Raw genomic sequence first — 20,152 nt, 5'->3', positions numbered from 1 at the left:
GTGTGATTGTGTGTGTGTGTTGCAGCACACGCCTGTCCTTTACACCCTTCTCCACCACCTCCAGCTCCTTTATGCGACCTCCCTCACATTGACAGCGGAGCTCGCCCTGTGGGGCAGCGTAACCGCAGGGCAGCTGCAGGCAGAGATAAGAACTGGGTTTATCTTCCCCCTGAACACCAAAGGGGAGACAGGGAGGACAGTCAGATGGAACCTCAAGGAGCTCATTGTTACCCGGCTGATGAACAGGTCTTAATAGGCAGCTGCACACACTGCAGATATAGGCCAGTGGATAGCAGAAGCTATTGTGTGGCTCCTCTTGAAGCTGCTTATGTTTAGTTTTCCATGTGCGAAGATAAACACAGGCATTGATTTGTCATCGTCTATTGATGAGTATCAGCAGCATCAGTATTCGCTGTAATTTGATCCATTGGCTTCAGCTAAATTTGAGGAAGAGACTTAAATCCAAATCTTCTCCCGTTGTTCAGATCTGTACCTTACACGACAGCTCCACCTCCATGGGTGCGTGAATGTAGGTGTGAGTGGGTGTGAGGTTTCATAAAGCACTGTTCACCCTTCTCGGGATAAAGGCGCTACATGCTATAACTGCACTCCTTTTGTTTATTAACAGGACACATATATACGTGTCAGACAAGCTCTGAACATTCACTGATCTGGTCCAGATGTTGTGTGTAAATGATGCATGAAATGTAATGTAAATGAAATGTGTGTGTGTGTGTGTGTGTGTATCATTTAAAAGTCTAGAAAATGATCGTGTTAATCACTGATATCAAAAAACACAAGTGGTTGCTGATTGGCACTGATTCTCCTCACTCCTCTTTACCAGGCCAGTGACCTTTCGTGCACTCTCCCCCATCTGCCCCAATAAGTAATTACATGCTACAGGATGGTAATTAGCTCCTGATGCAGAGGACAAGCCTCATGGGCATCATCACACTTTTATACACAGAGGAGCTTCTGCGACATGTGCAGGAGGCTTGTTGCTAGCAGTTAGCATGTAGGGTCATCATGTCAGATTACAGTTGTAGCAAATCAGCACAGATGTGCAATTAAGGAAGCTGGCTCAGCGGAGCGGCCACTCGTAGCAATATCCCTGAGAGGATTACGACCTTAGAATTGAGGCATTGTCACACACACACACACACACACACACACACACACACACACACACACACACACACACACACACACACACACACACACACACACACACACACACACACACACACACACACACACACACACACACACACACACACGCACACTGTTGAATGGGTTTCGTGTGGGCGCTGCCTGCTTGTTTACAAAGTTACCAGAGAGGAAATAAGTGTGCAGTTGCAGAAGCTGAAGTGAATTAAGTAAAAGCATAAAGAGATGTTTTATTCATACAAAAGACTTGATTCAAACTTATAAAATGATCTGCTCTGAAAAAATGCACCAAAATCTTAAATTAATATTTGACATTTGGAAAATACACTTGTGCCGAGTTAGATGAGAAGATTGAGTATGAAAATGTGGATATGGAGCCAGAAGCTGATTAACATCGTTTAGTACAAAGACTAGAGATTGGAGAAAAGAGTCTGACTCAGTCTAAATGAAACAAAAACAACCTCGAACTCCTCTTTAGCTGTGATCTGTATGAAAACCTCTCTGAATCCCACAGATAACTTCAATGACTATTCTAATCCACCGTGTGAAGCTGCAAACGCAGCCAAAAAAAGTTTTCCCTCGGTGGCTCGCTGGTGTAAAAACATCCTTATGAAGTGATTTACGACATCACCTGCCCTTCACCTATTTGAAGCTCAGATTTAGGGAAGCTGAGAGGAGATGCACCTATTCTTGGTAAACATTACATAAACCGGAGATGAATGCAGTTCCTCTCCACCACTTGCTGGCTCACTGAGTTGGGGTGTGAGGAATTTGTAGAACATTTCACAACGTAAGCGATCACATCTTGTTCAGCTAGTGTTTCTCACGCAATTGATTCAGATGTGATACATTTTCTTTAATGTTTTGCTTTGAAATGCTAAATGAAACAACAACATCAGCCTCTTGTCATTAAACTCACAATTACAAAGATCTGCAGAATTCAAGAACAAAAATGGTTCATTTGTAATAAAATCTGAGGAACAGGAATCAGCATAGGCAGAAATAAACCCTAAAAAAAACTCTTTCCCGTTGATGGATCCGACTAATGCCTGTCTCTTTCTATAATTCCACTGTGACAATTTAGTTGCTGCTCACTGCACATCCAAGAAAGGTTGTCACCACTCAGAAAAGACATCCCCTGTGGACCGCTTTCCTCAGTTTGGCCAATTAAATAGCTAGATTGTGGAAAGTGCGGTAGCAGCTGCTTAATACTGCTCCTCCTTAGGCTCGCTCTCTGTAGAATTCAGACAAGTTTGTCTGTCTGTCCGTCCGTCCGTCTGCTTGAAATAAAAAAAAAACTGGGGTCTGATGTCTTCAGTAAAGCAGCAGAAAGAAGTCCAGTTCTGTTGGGTAAAGATTGTCGCCTCAGCACCAACTTCTGGACTTCTAAAAATAACTGTGTGTGTATTCAGTATATTCACATAACTTTACTTCAGAGGAGAATCAACACGTAAATTTAACGTAATAAATACAATGATTTTTATCACATTTATTCTCATAATAACGGATAACCTTCCAGCTACAACGGGCTGAATATTTTACAGGATGTGTAGTGCATATAAAATATTGAGAAAACTATCACTACAACCTAACCATCAGTAAAACCAGTATCACTGACCTGTATGCTTTCACTTGAGCATAGTGAAATACTTCGCCACAACCATAAAGTCAAAGGGATGTGACGAACGGCTTTGTTGTAGCACATTTTAATAATGAACTGGTAATTTTTGAAGCCGCAGGCAATTAGTTTTTATCTTGTTTTAGCACCACTGAGAATGCGCTGCCATGGATCCGGCTTTGAAATGTTAAGGAGACGAATGAACACACGTTGCTTTTAATGTCGTATTTCAAAGTTGCGACAGACGCAGCCAAAACAGTTTGTGGAACAAAGAAGCCACAGCTCGTCGAGGTCACATGCTTCAAGCCGCCGAGGGAAAGTGTGACGTCAAGCTACAGGAAACCTATCAGCGAGATTAATATGTGTAGGTGTGCAGGACAAATGAAGGGATACAGCCTGAAGTCGCTGGTGTCAAGTCCCAGAACTGAAACATGAAGCACAGGCTGCTGGAGAACTGTCCGTGGTGCTGAAATTGACATTTGAATGAGGTGCACAGCAAATATCCACATCACCGTATGATCCAAATAACGTGAACGCCTATATGCACAAGAATTAATTCCTCCACTCATTTGAAATTCAGACGTATGGATCTTATGGATCTCCATCAGGTCATGCAGGTATATTGCCTTTTTTTTCTATTCAGAGCTTTAACCAACGCGGCACAATGCGTTCACCTTGAGATTAAAAGAAAACGCAGTGTAAAGGTGAAGGAACCAAAGAGGAGGTGGCGGTGACTTTATTCCGGTGTTTTATTGGATTTTGAAATTAGGTGCATTACATCATAGAGCCTAAGTAAAGGTTTGATACGAGGCCATTTTTCTGAATTACAGGCACATGATGTCATTTAGAGAGAAATGGATTTGTCTTTTTTTGAAATGATATAAAAGTGATTCATGGAAAAATATTGAATTGTAGTAAAAGAGGTGTAATAAAAGTTACATTTTATATATTTCATGTGAAATTAATTGCACATCATTTTACTGCGTGATAATTCTTTCATACATCATCATCCAAAGGTATTTTATACACTTGTAAATACTGTAGTGTAGTTTGCAATATTTCCTTCAAATGCCAGTTGGATTGTTTGGTCAAGGGATTATTTAATGACCTAAAAATATAATACACCCATTTGACTTAGTATTTATTGAGTATTAATATGTTATCTCAAGAAAGTGGAGGAACTTAAGGTCTGGAGTTTCTTTTGTGTCTGGTTACATCAATTATAATATTTCTTGAAGGTTAAATGTAGCGTTCTTAAATCTATCACCTCATCTCGCTCTTTTGAATTCACATTCATTTTTATAATAATATGGCTCTTTTTTTATTGCCTCTATAAATCAATCAGATTTTAAGGTCAGAGGTCAATTCTAGTCTAGGTTCATATCATCCAATCAAGTGAGCCTAGAATTCAGTGGCAATCAATAACTAACCCCTGTGCTCTTATTATTCCTCAGTCAGCTGTTTTTTTTATTTTCTGCAAACCGAGACGCCAATTCCCTCGAATGTCCACAGCAGCAATTCTGACGAGCACAGCAACATGACTCAGCTCAGGAAACTGATGATGAGAGCCTGCCGAAATTAATTTAGCCCAAAATTAAGTCCACACCAAAGTCTGATTCATGTTTACTTTGAACGTGCGATCTAGTGCTGAACTAAACCTGCAGAGCTTTGACACGAGTTCAAAGAGCTGAACAGACTTTGATTCTTGTACAAGGGACAAGACGTCAAACTTTGACATGATACACCCAGCTGTTCCCTCCATGTCTCCCCCCCTCCTCACAGACAGTAACTTCCTGCTGGGTAATGCCCAGGGTCACCGCGGCTACCCCATCGTCTACTGCTCGGACGGCTTCTGCGACCTGACGGGCTTCACGAGAACCGAGGTGATGCAGAAGAACTGCAGCTGCCGCTTCCTGTACGGGTCCGACACCAGCGAGCACGTGGCCCAGCAGATGGAGAAAGCTCTGGAGGGCCGAGAGGAGTACCAGGCCGAGGTCCACTTCTACAGGAAGAATGGTGGGTGCATGGCAAAGAGGAAAGAGAGAGAGAGAGAGAGAGAGAGAGAGAGAGAGAGAGAGAGAGAGAGAGAGAGAGAGAGAGAGAGAGAGAGAGTGTGTGTGTGTGTGTGTGTACACAACCTCTACATCTCCCGAAACTCAAGGTTATGGAGCAATTAACATCTTCATCGTCATCTTTTGTTCAGTTGATCAAACTCTTTTATTAGTTGGGGAAATCACAGGACTTTCCCCCCCCGAGGTTCTGTTTTGGTCTGATGTCGTCATCATCAGTTAATTGAAGCAACATTTAAGATGTTATTCATTTTATTTTTAGATGAGAGAAGAACATTTTGGCTGAATTATGAATCCCCACAGTCGTGCAGAGTTTTAAACGCAGAGGTTCAGCAGTGGAGCACACACACTCCTTTGTAGATGCATGTGCCCTTCAGTGCTCGTTATTATTTAGGGGAACCTATGAGAGTTTTAAAAAAGCAATAAACTCAGCAGTTGATTCATCTCAGCGATTCAATAAAAGTTCAAAATGTGCTTCAAGGAGTACATTTCGGGTGGAATAATAAGTTTCAACTTATTTTCATACAATTTCTAAAGCTAAGTTCGAAGTACTGGACGAGGTACTTTACTTACTGTGCGTGCGTGGTCAAGGCATCACTCATGTTGTGGGGACCTAAATGACATTTAAAAAGTCCCTTATTAAAACCAGAATTGAATAGTTAAAATCCCACCATATGAAGAATGAATTGATAAGTAAGTTAGTAAAATTCTTAAATAAAGGAAAATGACAGGCACATGTACACAAGCATCTACTGAACTATATACACATGCATACTGTATGCACACCACGAGTGAGTAGAGAAAGTGCTTGGGTTAGGCAAGTAGTAACTACGGATAAAGTTAGACTAAGTCTGCAGGAAATCAATGTAATGTTCTATGAAGTCATGGAGACACGACTCTGTGTGTGTGTGTGTGTGTGTGTGTGTGTGTGTGTGTGTGTGTGTGTGTGTGTGTGTGTGTGTGTGTGTGTGTGTGTGTAAATGTGTGTATCTTACAGTTGCTGAAATCCAGAATTTGACTCATTCCCTCTGTCTTCTAACTAATCCTGCTCTGGCTCAAAATGAGATGTCATGCATGAAAAGAGAGAACATACACCAGTGTTAAAGCCTCTGACGGGCACACAGGATAATGTTTTCTTCAGCTCCTGCAGCAGCCTCATGTGTATGAGCCACTAATTACTGTGATGGATCACAAACCTGCACCGTAGTTACAAAATAAAGCTCCTCTGGATCCTTTCTTTTCACCTCACAGTCGGTAAGTAACTGCAGACCCACGCCACTGCAGCTAATGAGGAAGGAACGACACAATCGTGTATATAACGCATTACACCCAAAAATATGAGAATGTGGCTGCAGACACGAGATCCACGGAAGAGAACAAAGAGTGAGAGTAAAACAGACTTAATACATTTTTAAAGAGAGAATCTGAATGGAAGATATATTTCATGATAAAGTTTGACACTAAAGGGATTCAGTACACACACACACACACACACACACACACACACACACACACACACACACACACACACACACACACACACACACACACACACACACACACCATCCTGCACTTTCTGCTTGCAAGCACAAAAACCCAAACACATCCTTTCATTTCATATTTACACCCACGGTCTTGTGCACCAACATCCACACCGATTTCTTCCTCTTCCTCCTTGTCTATGCCGAAACACACACACACACACACATACACACACACACACTGGGGACACTAAAAGAGATGTGAAACATCTGTTTGGTGGCAGAGCACAGTGTCTGCAGTAATGAGCATACTGGGTTATGGCAAGGTCTTGGATCTACGCTGCTCCCTCCCTGCCTGACTTGTTATAACCAACCCCCTGACTTGCTCTTTCTCTTTGTGCACTATCCTCCGGAACATGATCCATATCTAATTTGTGGTATATTTTTAGAAAAGGCTATGGCCCTTACTTGACAAGTAGCCGCGGCTCGGACACGGGGAGAGCTGACATGACGTGTCAGGTCTCGGCAGGAAAAACTCATGTGGTAAAAGAAAGTCGATTTTACAAGGACAGGAGAGGAGAGGTGGCAAAAAAGAAAAAGGGACACAAAACAAGCGTGAGACAAATCACACAGAGATACAGAACGAGCACAGAGGAATGGAAAAGACACACAAAACAACTACAAAAGGACACAAAACATCCAGAAAGAGACACTGAACGACAACAAAGAGACGCATAATGACCAGTAACAATTTTGTGTCGTTAGTGTTACTTTCAGTCGGCGTGACTTGCGACTGTATGGGAGGGGTAGGTGGCCTTTTACACATATGGATCCACGGGCTAAGTTCCATAATAACCTGTCCGTTTGATTTTGCCTAATCCAGCTAGCAAACAAACAAACGCAGAAGAAAGTGTAACCTCTAAACCTGCACATTTACACCGGCCGTGTGACTGAATCCACATTTCTGCATGGTTTTCGCTCCAGGTACGGCCTTCTGGTGTCTGCTGGACATCGTGCCCATCAAGAACGAGAAAGGCGAGATGGTCCTTTTCCTCTTCTCGTTCAAGGACATCACCGACACGCACGGAAAAGGCCACCACAACAGCAAGAAAGAGGGTAGGTTACCAGTCCTGCTTATTAGAGACTCCTACTTAATTTGAGCGTGATTTACGAGCGGTAACATCCTCTGGCCCCGCAGCTTTATTTTCTCTGTGTGCTCTTGTTCATCACTGTCACATTCCACCCGGCACTATTGTTTGGGCTGGCGTTCGTTCGGTGAACTCCGACTGATGTTTTCCAATGGGGGGGAATTCGATTTAAGCAGCGATGCATCTTCAAGTGGAACCTGGACACAGTCTGCTGCAAATACCAGGGATTGTGCCAGAGGGGATATAGACTCATTTAGTTCAAATGCAATCAAGTCAAGTACATATCAGTGGTTGTGTGTTTTTGTGTTCAGCATTCACACTTCCCTAAGTAATTGCAATAGAGGACACGTTATTGTTCTCATTGTGTTCTTAGTAACATTGTGTTTTTAAATTGTTCACGTGTGATTGTGCAACAGTTTCAGACGACAAGAGGTGCAGGAGGAAGAGCAGCTCCCACTTCAGCCAGGCCCGGAAGCGTGGACGCACCATGTTGTACCAGCTGACCAGCCAGTTCTCGGGGGGGGGCAAGAGAGAGGTCAACCTGGGCGGCGTGAGTACTTTTCCTGCTCTCACATACTTCCTGTACGTGTGCCCTCACATGGCCTCCAAGAACCTATAAAGCCAGGAGTCTCTCAGACATGCAGCACCCGCATTCTTAAGTTTGAATTACTGATGTCAATATCTGAAAGATGAGTTTGTAGGAAGACAATGTGAGCGAAGTCTCGACCCAGATTCCTAGGGTGAGGCTCCTCTCAATGGAAAACACATCAAATGGCTTCACTAGTTCCTGAATTATTTTCATCTTTTTGCTTCTGTTGCATTTTCTTGCGTATAAATTGTCATTTTTTTGGCTTTAAATGACAAAGATCAAAGTCACTGTGGCAGAAGTGGTTGCTGGTCCACTGCCTGTGATGTGTTATTGGTCGTGGTAGAAGCTCAAAGCATCATGATCATCACTTCTTTGGGTCTTTATGGAAACAACTGACCAGCAGGAGCTTGAGGATCAGGTTATGTCACCAGCGTGTTTCTTTAAATGACCTTCAGCCATTTGGCCCAAATGAGGCTGCTGTGACCAACACCTCAAAACAATCTTAAATATGCTCAACCTCTTGGATAATGGATGGATGGAGGATAACATCTTATTCCAGGTGGTTTAAAATTGTTTTTCAACCCTTTTACAGTTACGTGTTCCATGTTTTTATGGTGCTGCTGCTCTCCCTCATCTGTCTTTCAAGTGTTTCAAGTACCGTAAGAGGCTGTTTGTTGTGGTGATACAAACCCAGACATGGGTCGGTCTCATTGCCACTTGTCCTGCTCCTGCAGCACAAAAGGCCTTCGCAGGCTTTGAATGATAAAGGCGTGTTACACTCCAAGCAATGTTATTCATGAGAGCAAAGGGGGAGCATTTTTATTTAAAGTGGAGGATACTTCAGCAATAAAATAAAAGGGAAAAATAACAACTACATGTATATTATCACATGTACACCTTCAGCAACAACATGATGTAATCTCTCCAGACGTGTTAGTTGATAAACTGATTAGTTGACTGACTGAAAGATTGTTGTCAGCTGGTGTTGAATCGTTGTAAATTGAAGTTTTCAGCCCCTAAAATTAACGTTTGCTCTTCGACCATAGTTTCCAAAAGAACAAGATAAATACTGTAACTGCATCCTACTCTCTGCTGGAGCTGTCAGAGCCGACCTGCAGGGGCCTTCATGGGGGAATCGATATTCTCGGCCTCCTGCTGCCCTGCTTCACTACATCACACCTTCAAACAGATGGGCAGAGATCACTGGCACCAGGAGAGCTCACACCGAACACATACCTGTCCTAACAGGACTCTCACACACACAACTACACCGACTCATACATCAGGACAAGCGTTAAAGATGACTCTTCCTCCGCGGAGACCGACGGAACCATATGGCGAAACGACAGCGCAGTCAGAAATTGATGCATCGTATTTATCATTCAGATTTTGTGCCAGCACTCTCAGCGTGACACTGCACTTTCACAAGAGCAGTTTCTCTGTCTGTCTCAAGCACAGAGATATACAAAATGTAGGAATATGAAAACCAACAATCAGCGTTAATATGTTCACTGCTTTCGATCTTTTTCACATACACACACACACACACTCCATAGCCTCCACTTTTCCCCTTATTAAACCCTTATTAAGTTCCGTAACTCACAGTTTGACAAAACAAAAAATCTCACTGTCGGTCAGAGAAAAGTCAAATTAGGACAGAAAACACAGCATAATTAATCCCCAATATAATCAAGTTGCTGCATTCAGTCAATTATTAATGTAGATTCACAAGAAAAGACACTTTTGCCCTATTTATTTGTAACCTTAGAGACTGATAGTAGCAGTGAAAGATTCAGTACTTGCCCATAAACAGGCATTTTGTTGTAGCATTTATAGGTTAGAATATAAATAAATCTATTTTTGTGAGCTGCTGTTTTGTTTCTGTGGATCTTTGACAGGTTATTCAGCTGTGTCTTGCGATTCTATCCGTGACTCCGGCAGCCTCGCAGCTCTGTTAAACTGATAACAGCACCTCGTGCATGGGAATGAGACTCAAAGCAATGATAACATACAACACACTTTGTTTGCAATATCATCAGGAATCAATACGCACAAGGACCTTTAAACAGTGATAAAACAACATGGGGAGGGTTCTCACAAAGCCTGGAAGTAAAACATTGTTTCTATCTGTGATGTTCGAATTTGACTTTATTAGCTGCAGGCACAGAGTCGCCATCTTCTCGTGTTTCTCAGGATGTCAGACAAGATGAGCTCACGGGTGTTTTCAAGCAGCCATTCGCAGCAGTTTACATTAAGAGAAGATTTGCACCAACGAGATTAACTACGCTGGTTTATTGTCAGTGGAAAGACACTCAGGGGAGCACACACCTCCACCAAGGCCCAACAGCCCCCTTATGAAACCACATTTAAATTCAACAGATCACGATTTTTGTTTGGATCTGCACCAAATCGCACACACTCATAACGATCATCTCCTTAAACAGGCCTGGTTTTTATAATCAAGATCCAGGAATTATTCTCTTGAGAAATTAAGGAAAATGGAGAAAAACGTCTCGCAACGGTAAAGAAACGTTGCGAGACAATTATTTATTGGGTTCTTCTTTGGGTCACGCACCACCCCTCTACAGAACTTTATGGAAATTGTCTTACTAGTTTTTGCGTAATCCTGCTAATTAACTAACAAACGCAGATGAAAACATTACGTCCTATGGCAGAGTTACTAAACAGTATTATTCAGGGTAAAGATGCTGGTAATAAACAATGATTTTCAACTAATAACATTTGAAATTTGATTCATTGACTATAGTGAATTCCTCAAGATCAGTTTAACAAAAGTTTAATGACTCACTTGTGGAAATATTGGAGTTAAATAGAAGTCTTCTGGTGTTGGATAATAAAACCGTTTACTCTGCTGTGTCCTGATCAAACAACTGACCACCACTCCTCCTCTGCGGGGAAAATGATTTAGCCAGGTTATTAAAATTCATAAAGCTTTTATCTGTTTAGGAAAACGAGAGACGATTATGATAACGCTCTGTATCTCTCTTTCCCACCATGATTTTCTGTGCCTTCAGTTTCCCCCTCTTTTTTTCTTTCTTTTTTAGCTCTAATCACTCTTCTCCTTCTCTCTTGCTGCTTTTTCACGTTTTCTCTCCCTCTCCATCTGTCACGCTAACCTCATCTCATCTTTTGGGTTCATCCCTCTGGATCCTGCTGTCTCTCCCCAGTCTGTCATTCTGTCATTTTTTTAAAACTTTTAAATGATCTCATCCTTTTCCTTTGTCGACTGAATCCCTCCATCCTGTCCAACCTCCAATATTTCATTTTTCATGACGAGCATTTACTTGTCTTGAGGAATTTACATTTTTTTATATATATACTGAATTTTTTATGGAGGAAAGACCGAAGATAAATAAATGAACAAACAAGTTGATAATACATAAATAAGTAAACAGCTACATAATAGTTAAATACATAAATACAAGTTTGATCAATTGCCTATTTATGTATTCCGACATTTCTTTATCTATTTTTTCGATATTTTAACATTTCAGTTTCATACATAAGTAAATAAATGTAGAAATGAAAGAATGTCGAAACATATAAATGAATGAATGAATTCAAATCAGTACCATCTTAACTGTTAACACAATAATACCACTTATACTTATTTATAGTTATACAACGCAGACAGATGTCACTTCTTTGGATAAACAGTGTTTTTACTAAGTTCTGTTTTATAATACTACATTTTGAATACACATTTTTTTCCAGTAGCAGAGTATTGTTACATCATGAGCTTTCACTAAAATTGAGGATCAAAACTGTTCTTTCACCACCGCAATCCTCCCCTCACCGACTATTACTGTATTTTTACCATTTCTCCATCTTCTGTCTGTCGCCCCCTCCATCTTTTCTTTTCTTTTCTCCCTGTCTGTCTCTGAGTAGCTGTTAGCTAACAATGTGATCCTCTGCCTCCACATCACAGTCGGCTATATCTGCTCTCACGGAATCTCTATTCGGGGCACATCAGCCTGCCAGGCGAGGAAGAAATAAGACGGGAGTTTTACATTTGAACACAGACACATAAACATTCATCTTTAAATACCAGCAGCACCATAAAATACATGACATAGGTGACAAGTTTAAGTAAATTGAAGTACAGTGATGTAATCTACTCCGCAGACTGTGGGGGCTGCCTCCTTTTTTAAAAATGAATTGTTGTTTATGTCTGTTCTCTTCACTTTGGATGCCGTCAATCCACGAGTGCATGGGCCACGTACTGTAACTGATCCACGGCGCGCTGTCGAGAAGCTCAGATTTGATCTCAAGCTGCTCCGTTTCCCAGGGGAGAGACACTATTGCCTCTTTTCATTTTAACACACTTGTCAAAGAGATCAATCAAAATTCAAAAGTCAATCTATCCTTATTTTTTTTCCGTATAAAACAGTTTCAGACTGTGAATGTTTATCTTCATTCACTTGCTGCGACTCAATTTAGTGTCGGAGAATCCTGGATTTCATTTTGCAAAGCCGGTTGAATGTTGTGATCCTTCCATCCTATAATAAGGACTGTGTGACGCGGAGTCATTTCAGGAAGACTAGTGTTATCTCACAGAGTCTTATGGACATTTTCACAGTTTATATTGAATTTATATTGAGTTGTTATCCTCCCGCTGCTCTGCTGCTCGAGAGGAATCACTTGGGAAAAGAATAAAATGAGGATATAAATTCAATGCTGAGGGTTCTCTGCAATAGTTTGTTGGAGACACTGCGCTCGATTGCATGGAGGGAGTGGTTGCTGCTCGAGTCACATGTGAAGCCATACGCATCTCATTGCCCATCAAGGTCAGGCTTTTATCAGCGCTAAAGCCTAAAGCATGCTGGGAGATGTAGTTGGAACATTGAGCTCTAGGCTACAGTGTTGACTTGATGAAGTGCAAAGACCAGCTGCAGCTGTGTGACACGTGTCCCCACAGTGCAGGGCTTTCTTTTTCTAATCACTGGGATGTGCTCGGCCGACCGCCTCAAGTGCCAAAGGTCGGCCGGGCGTCCTGACCTCGGTGGTCTAAGGCAAATTAAAAAAGAAAACAGTCAAGCGTTTGCTGACATGGCGTGAACTGTCTTTAACGTGGCCACAGCTGTTGATGGTAATCAGCGAGGTCTCTCCGGACATTTTCTGCTTACCAAAGTCTGGACACCATGAAAAAGCCTCACTGGGAACAATCGGAATATTTTAACCCCTAGTGTGATGTAGTCCCGAGTAAAGAGAACGTTATTGTCACTGTACAAGTACCATGACATGTTGTGTGGAGCAGGCCTGTAGATCCCCTATTTGCTAACTATATTAACTCATTTATTAACTAAGCTGGGGGATACTTCAAAGTGACAAAAAGAATGAGGGGGAGTTAGGAAGTAATGGTTCATACTATCTTTACTGTAATGAATGTTAACTTAATTAGGTTGTGCACATGTTTGGCAGTCAGGCCAACTGGGAAAAATGGCAGGAAAAATAAGCTAGCTAAGAAAGCTAGCTAGATTATCCTGACAATGAGGAAATGGCTTTCATTACATATTTTGGTCCAAACTATTTGAACATCGTAACCCCTAGTGTAATGTTACGACACATAATTCACTTTAAATCATTTTAATAATTTAAATCCCAGTGTAATGTACCGACTTTGAACAATTTGGGTGTTTCCTTTCCTGCCTCCACACACTGCGCTGTGTCCAAAGTTGTCCGTTCTCTCAGTTACTTACATAGAGAATTTACAGAATTTAACCAGACAGCCTCAGTGCCCATACGGGGGGAAATCTCTGGTCATTAACCACACTCCTTGTTCCTGGAGTCACCTGTTTGTGAAGTGACCACATTGTCCGTGGATGGATAACTGTTAATTTATCCATCTTTTCTCTTTCCCCTCCCTTCTCTGTCAGAGGTAATAGCTTCTCCTCCCGTCTCCAAAACATTGTTAAGACTATTATGTGCCAAGTGCACGGCCCCATTTGGAGATGCAGCCACATTATGTTCCGAACGGTCTCCCCCTGCCTCGTCAGAAATAACAATTTCATACTTTTCTGCAATTGGATTTTCCTAATAAAAATGAAATAAGCGGAATGAATATGCAATATGTTTCTAAAAAATAACAACAGTGGACAGTCAATGTCCTAATTCCCCTTATTCGCTGCCATTGTAATGTACCACCTGAGAATCAATGCACTCGTGGCATTTGGAGGGATGTAGTCATGTATGAAATTATACTGCATCTATGTCGATAATAGATTTCTCCCTCACTGACCACAGTCATATCTCTGTCATTCTTTATTGTTACCACCCAGCCTTTTAAAAGGTCTACTCCTGTCTATAAGAGGCTGCCGTGAATAGATAACCAGCAGCATTACCATATCTGTTTAATATGAGTTGCCCCCCCTCACTGACTCCTCAGCAGTCCCAGCACAAGAGAGGGTGTTGACATTTATATCGTCTGTTTCTGCAAAAATCTTGGCGCCGCAATGTCAATCTGATTAACATTACTTCAGGAGCATCTGGTTATCAAGTTATTCATTTATGCAGCTTATGCAGCTTCTCCAGTGTTCTTGGTGTCTGCCTTTATATTTATTAACTTATGCTTCAAATCCAAGTGGCTGTAATTACTGGACTTTAACTCCTAACAGACAATCCCCCTTTCATATGTGTCCATGTGTTTGTTTCTGTGCACATATGACTGTTGTAGTATGTGCTCTTTCCACAGTAACGTCAGATTTAAGGATGCTTTTTTGCCCCTGTCAACTTACAGAGCATGATCAACAAATCTTCAATACCGGAGTACAAGGTGGCAGCGGTGCAGAAGTCACGCTTCATCCTGCTCCACTACAGTGTGTCCAAAGCCCTGTGGGACTGGCTCATCCTGCTGGCGACCTTCTATGTGGCTGTCACCGTGCCCTACAATGTCAGCTTCACGCCCTACGACGATACTGTCACAGCCGCCCGCTCCACCATCGTAAGCGACATCGTGGTGGAAATGCTCTTCATCATAGGTGAGTGACCATGGAGGTTACTGAGACTTCTCTGAATAAACAGGCTCGAAATTAGGTTTTTACTACATCACTCTACTAACTGTAAGGGCCAAGTTTGGTCAAATATTAAGTTATTTTTCATGTGGTAAGTTTAGTTTTATTATCCTACAACATGTCATGTTCTTGGCACCTATGGCAACAGCGTCCCTTCCCCCCAGATAGTTCCCATCACTCCTGGAAACCTCGGTCTCTCTGGTCCCTTCAGGACATCTTGGGTCTTTCCCAGGGACTCCTGGGATAAACCTCCAGAGGGACATACCCGAGGGATGAAGTGAGGGGGTAGAAACCTAATGTTCTCTGCTTAGTGTTCATGAACAGCAGCAACAGTTTAGCAGTTCAACTCAACACAAATAGGGAGGAAACCGGCTGTGTTAGGGAGAAAGCTTTGTTCTGCAAGCTCATCTACTTAGTTTGCTTATTTCAACCTATTATATGTCCTGTATTTGTTTTGAAGTCACGTGACTAATTAAGGTTTAGCATATAAAAAATGCTACTTCAGGGAATATAGCGTATTGGAAAGCAGGTGCCACTGATTTTAATTTGATGATCTTGCATCTCACACTATTCTGTGTGTGCTCCCTAACATTCACCACCATTATCATCATCTCCCTTGTCTTTAACTCCTCATAAGTGAAATCCGTATTGAGTGATGAGCCATCGTCTCTGCACACATCGACAGCTTGGGTGACGGATGCGGTTTCAGCCTCACACCCGGAGATCTGCTTGTTATGTGCTTGTTAGAGTCTGACACTAAGGTTCAATGATCTGTCTGGCAAACTGGCCCTAGAGCACTGACATATGTCGATCTGTTACGAGTTAATGCATATTGCAACCAGGGCCTTTCTGTGGGTTCTCCATGTACCTATGTGGGTTTTCTGTAGGGTACTCCTACTTTCTCCCACAGCCAAAAGACTTCACTGGGCACAATTTGTGACATCTTCATGATTATGAGTTTGACTAAATCCTCTCGTTTTGTCGCAGAGAACGAAATAACCTTTAACCTCCACATTTGCAGACATCATCCTGAACTTCCGCACCACCTACGTGAGCCAGTCGGGCCAGGTGGTGTATCAGGCGCGCTCCATTTGCATCCACTACGCCACCACCTGGTTCTTTGTGGACCTGGTGGCTGCCCTCCCCTTTGACCTGCTGTATGCCTTCAACATCACCGTGGTGAGTTCAGCTGTGATTGCTGAAGCTGGTGTATGTCGCCTTTAGAAATAAAGCTCCTTCCGTTTTCCAGGCTGCTGAGCACTTGCAAGGTTCATACACCAGATTTTGTTGAGCAAAGCAGCTTCACTGTGTATATGTAGTGTATGTGTGTTTGTAGATTATAACACTGCACACTTTGGTTTTCAAAATCAGTTTTTCACCTACTCCTCTTCCTCCCTTTCTCCCTTTCTCTCTATTTCTTCCCCTCAGACCTCGTTGGTTCATCTGCTGAAGACTGTGCGCTTGCTGCGCCTCCTTCGTCTGCTTCAGAAGCTGGACCGCTACTCCCAGTACAGCGCCATGGTGCTGACCTTACTAATGTCCGTGTTTGCGCTGCTGGCACACTGGATGGCCTGCATCTGGTACATGATTGGACGCAAGGAGATAGAGACCAGTGAGAGCTGGGACATTGGTGAGTCGTGCAAGTGCAAGCAGAGGTGGAAAGGTCAGGTTTGGTGTTTTCGTGCTGGAAGGGTGTGAAAATCATTTAACCGTTGTCATCTCTCTTATGTTCTCACCCCTGTGAGTTTGTTGTTGGTCCGTTTTTGTTTGTTTTTTTTACACAAAAACAACTCATCTAATTTCAATAAAACCTGGTGGAAGTATGTGGTATGGATCAGGGAAGAAATTTTGGTACCAATCCAAACCAGGGGGCGGATCCACTCACTATATTCTAACAATAATATTCAGCTGATAGTAAAGCCTTGATATTGATTCTATACATGCAAAGATATGCTCTTCCAACATTGCAATATACAGCATTTTCCCAAGGAAAAATTCATGTATCTCAATGAAAAAATCATCCATGGAATTGATATCTATGAATGTGTGAAATTTGGTGCAGCTTGATCTAATTTAAGGGGATTGTTGGGCCTTGGTGGAGGTATTCACTCTACTGATTGTTATTCTATCCATCGATCTTCTATCTATTGTTTTTACTGTGACCTCTGGCTGGAAATCAAATCTAATATGTGATTAAACCAACTTGGAGGCAGTAAATTCTCTCATCTAATACAAATCTAATCTAATAGTCTAGACTTTTCCCAACTAGACATTTGTTTTGTCCCCACTCAGCTATAAATAGTCATGTCTCACCTATTGGGATTTCTAACTGTGCTCAGTGGTGAGATGGTGGCGAACACCAAACTCTGGCACTCTAATGAGGACTGTCTTGAAACCAGATCAAAAGCTGGTAGCAGGCAGCGTTCAAATGTCTGAGTCACTGTTAGAAAATGGTTCCACACGGAGACCAATAGTAAAAAAGTGACAAGCTTTTTATTTCATGAATTATTTGAGAAATATCTTGTTTTATTATTGACGTCTTCACCTGCATCAGATCAAAGACGCAGTTTTTTATGCTAAATTTCGCTGTGCAATGACATTAAAGGCATTCTATTCTATTCTATTCTATTTATTACTATTTAAATGACTACTAGTTTATCTAGATTATTTCTGCAGCTTCACAGCCACATATGACTTTAAAACCACCATACTTGGATATTGCATGTACAGCAAAATTAAGCATCTGGTCCAATCTCCCGTGCAACCTGTGTGTGTGTGTGTGTGTGTGTGTGTGTGTGTGTGTGTGTGTGTGTGTGTGTGTGTGTGTGTGTGTGTGTGTGTGTGTGTGTGTGTGTTTCCATTTGATTGTGCATACATTTGTGTCAGTATGTGCCCTCATATCTGTCTGTCTATAGAGAGGTTGGGTCACAGCCGCTAATTAACACTCAGCCTTATTTATCCCTGGAGGATTCAATCTATTCTGCCCTGTCCTGCACCGACATGCCAGCCTGCTGACAGTGCTGCCGCTCTCTTTCTGTCACACAACCACACACACACACAGTCCCAAACATGCACTTTTGTCTCATAGAGCAGGTATTGTTGTATCGTCCTGCCACCTCCAACAGAAGACACTCAGACATCATGAACTACACCCCGTGGACATTATCCTTCTGTCTCCCTCCTCGTTCAGGGTGGCTCCACGAGCTGGGCAAACGTCTGGAGACGCCCTATGTCAACAGCACGGTTGGGGGCCCGACGGTGCGCAGCTCCTACATAGCTGCCCTCTACTTCACCCTCAGCAGCCTGACCAGTGTGGGCTTTGGCAATGTGTGCGCCAACACCGACGCTGAGAAGATCTTCTCCATCTGCACCATGCTCATCGGCGGTACGTCTGACACAAGGGCACATTCTCCCTCTGGCGTCCTGGCAGAGCGGCGGCTCCGTTTGCTGGGAATACAGCAGGAAGTGGGCTGGACGGTTTGGCTGGATCTTATGAAGCAGCTTGTCGCCATCTTTATATACCAACAACCAGATTATGTTTGCTAAGGTGGCAAGAAATGGCGCAACAACCCGTAAGATAATTGTGTGTTTATTTTGTCAGGACAGTGAGATAAATGAAGCCGTAAATTACTGTGTGGATCAATAAGCACAGAAATGGATGGTATGCATTTTAAAGCCGGAAAATTATTTTAAAGGAAGTAAAAATTAAATATATAAGAAAAAGTTTTCACAACTACAACTTTCAAAATATTTAATTGTATTGTTTAAATATAATCATCCTTTATACATCCATTTATTTCCTGCCATGACGTTTGTTTCCATCTCTCACACAGCGCTCATGCACGCCCTTGTCTTTGGTAACGTGACGGCCATCATCCAGCGCATGTACTCACGCCGCTCTCTCTACCACACACGTATGAAGGACCTGAAGGACTTCATCCGTGTCCACCGCCTGCCCCAGCAGATCAAGCAGCGCATGCTGGAGTACTTCCAGACCACATGGTCTGTCAACAACGGTATAGATGCCAACGAGGTAGGAGTCCCTTCATTGTTCCTGTCATGTAATACCTGTGTACACACTGCTGTCAGTCTTGATGGCATTTGAGCAGTGAAACCATTAACAGCTGTAATTGTTTCAGCTCTTGCACTACACCCTGCCTCCTGTAAACCCTCCACTGACATCCTATTGAAATTCAAAAGGGGGGAACCAGTGGCAAAACAATCCATTCCCTAATTACCAATCAGTGTCGCATCTCATTACATCTGTCACCCGTCCCCAGCTCCTGCACGACTTCCCTGACGAGCTGCGGGCTGACATCGCCATGCATCTGAATAAGGACATCCTCCAGCTGCCGGTCTTTAAGGGGGCCAGTCGTGGCTGCCTGCGCTCGCTCTCCCTTCATATAAAAACCTCCTTCTGCGTCCCTGGGGAGTATCTGATCCGTCAGGGTGATGCACTACATGCCAGCTACTTTGTCTGCTCGGGGTCTCTGGAGGTGCTGAAAGACTGCATGGTGCTCGCCATATTAGGTCTGTATTGTAGCCGAGGGACTTTTTTGTAGCATAATGTTTACAGTGTGTGTATATAGCATAAAGTAGAGTAATAAATATAATTATAATTGTTGTTTCTTTGTTTATTTATTTTAGGAAAGGGCGACCTGATTGGGTCTGACCTGCCTGGAGCAGAGCAGGTGATCAAGACCAATGCTGATGTGAAGGCGTTGACCTACTGTGACCTGCAGTATATCAGTGTGCGAGGCCTGAAAGAGGTGCTGGAGCTTTACCCGGAATACGCCAGCGTGTTCGCCTCTGACATCCACAACAACCTCACGTACAACCTGCGTGAGGGCAGCCAGGACGAGGTGCCACACACACACACACACACACACACACACACACACACACACACACACACACACACACACACACACACACACACACACACACACACACACACACACACACACAGACACACACACAAAACTGGTGTTGATTGAATGTGATGTTAATATTTATTTTTCTGTGTCTAGTTTAACTCATTTCCTAACT

General features: G+C 42.7%; 1 protein-coding gene across 1 annotated transcript in view; it reads left to right on the top strand.

Annotated features, from left to right (window-relative positions):
* kcnh4b (potassium voltage-gated channel, subfamily H (eag-related), member 4b) overlaps positions 1-20,152 on the top strand; it is a 37,275-nt gene that overhangs the window by 6,762 nt on the left and 10,361 nt on the right. Inside the window, exons 3-12 of the mRNA XM_034571526.1 lie at positions 4,568-4,801; positions 7,320-7,451; positions 7,900-8,033; positions 14,830-15,070; positions 16,125-16,282; positions 16,532-16,733; positions 18,294-18,488; positions 18,937-19,136; positions 19,384-19,633; positions 19,751-19,965. Of these exons, the coding sequence (XP_034427417.1) occupies positions 4,568-4,801; positions 7,320-7,451; positions 7,900-8,033; positions 14,830-15,070; positions 16,125-16,282; positions 16,532-16,733; positions 18,294-18,488; positions 18,937-19,136; positions 19,384-19,633; positions 19,751-19,965 (1,961 nt within the window). The remainder of the gene's footprint in view (positions 1-4,567; positions 4,802-7,319; positions 7,452-7,899; positions 8,034-14,829; positions 15,071-16,124; positions 16,283-16,531; positions 16,734-18,293; positions 18,489-18,936; positions 19,137-19,383; positions 19,634-19,750; positions 19,966-20,152) is intronic.

Source organism: Hippoglossus hippoglossus, chromosome 19 (genome assembly GCF_009819705.1).
Source record: "Hippoglossus hippoglossus isolate fHipHip1 chromosome 19, fHipHip1.pri, whole genome shotgun sequence".
Classification (NCBI taxonomy): domain Eukaryota; kingdom Metazoa; phylum Chordata; class Actinopteri; order Pleuronectiformes; family Pleuronectidae; genus Hippoglossus; species Hippoglossus hippoglossus.
The sequence above is the reverse complement of the archived record's forward strand: the minus strand, read 5'-3'. Positions and strand labels throughout refer to the sequence as shown.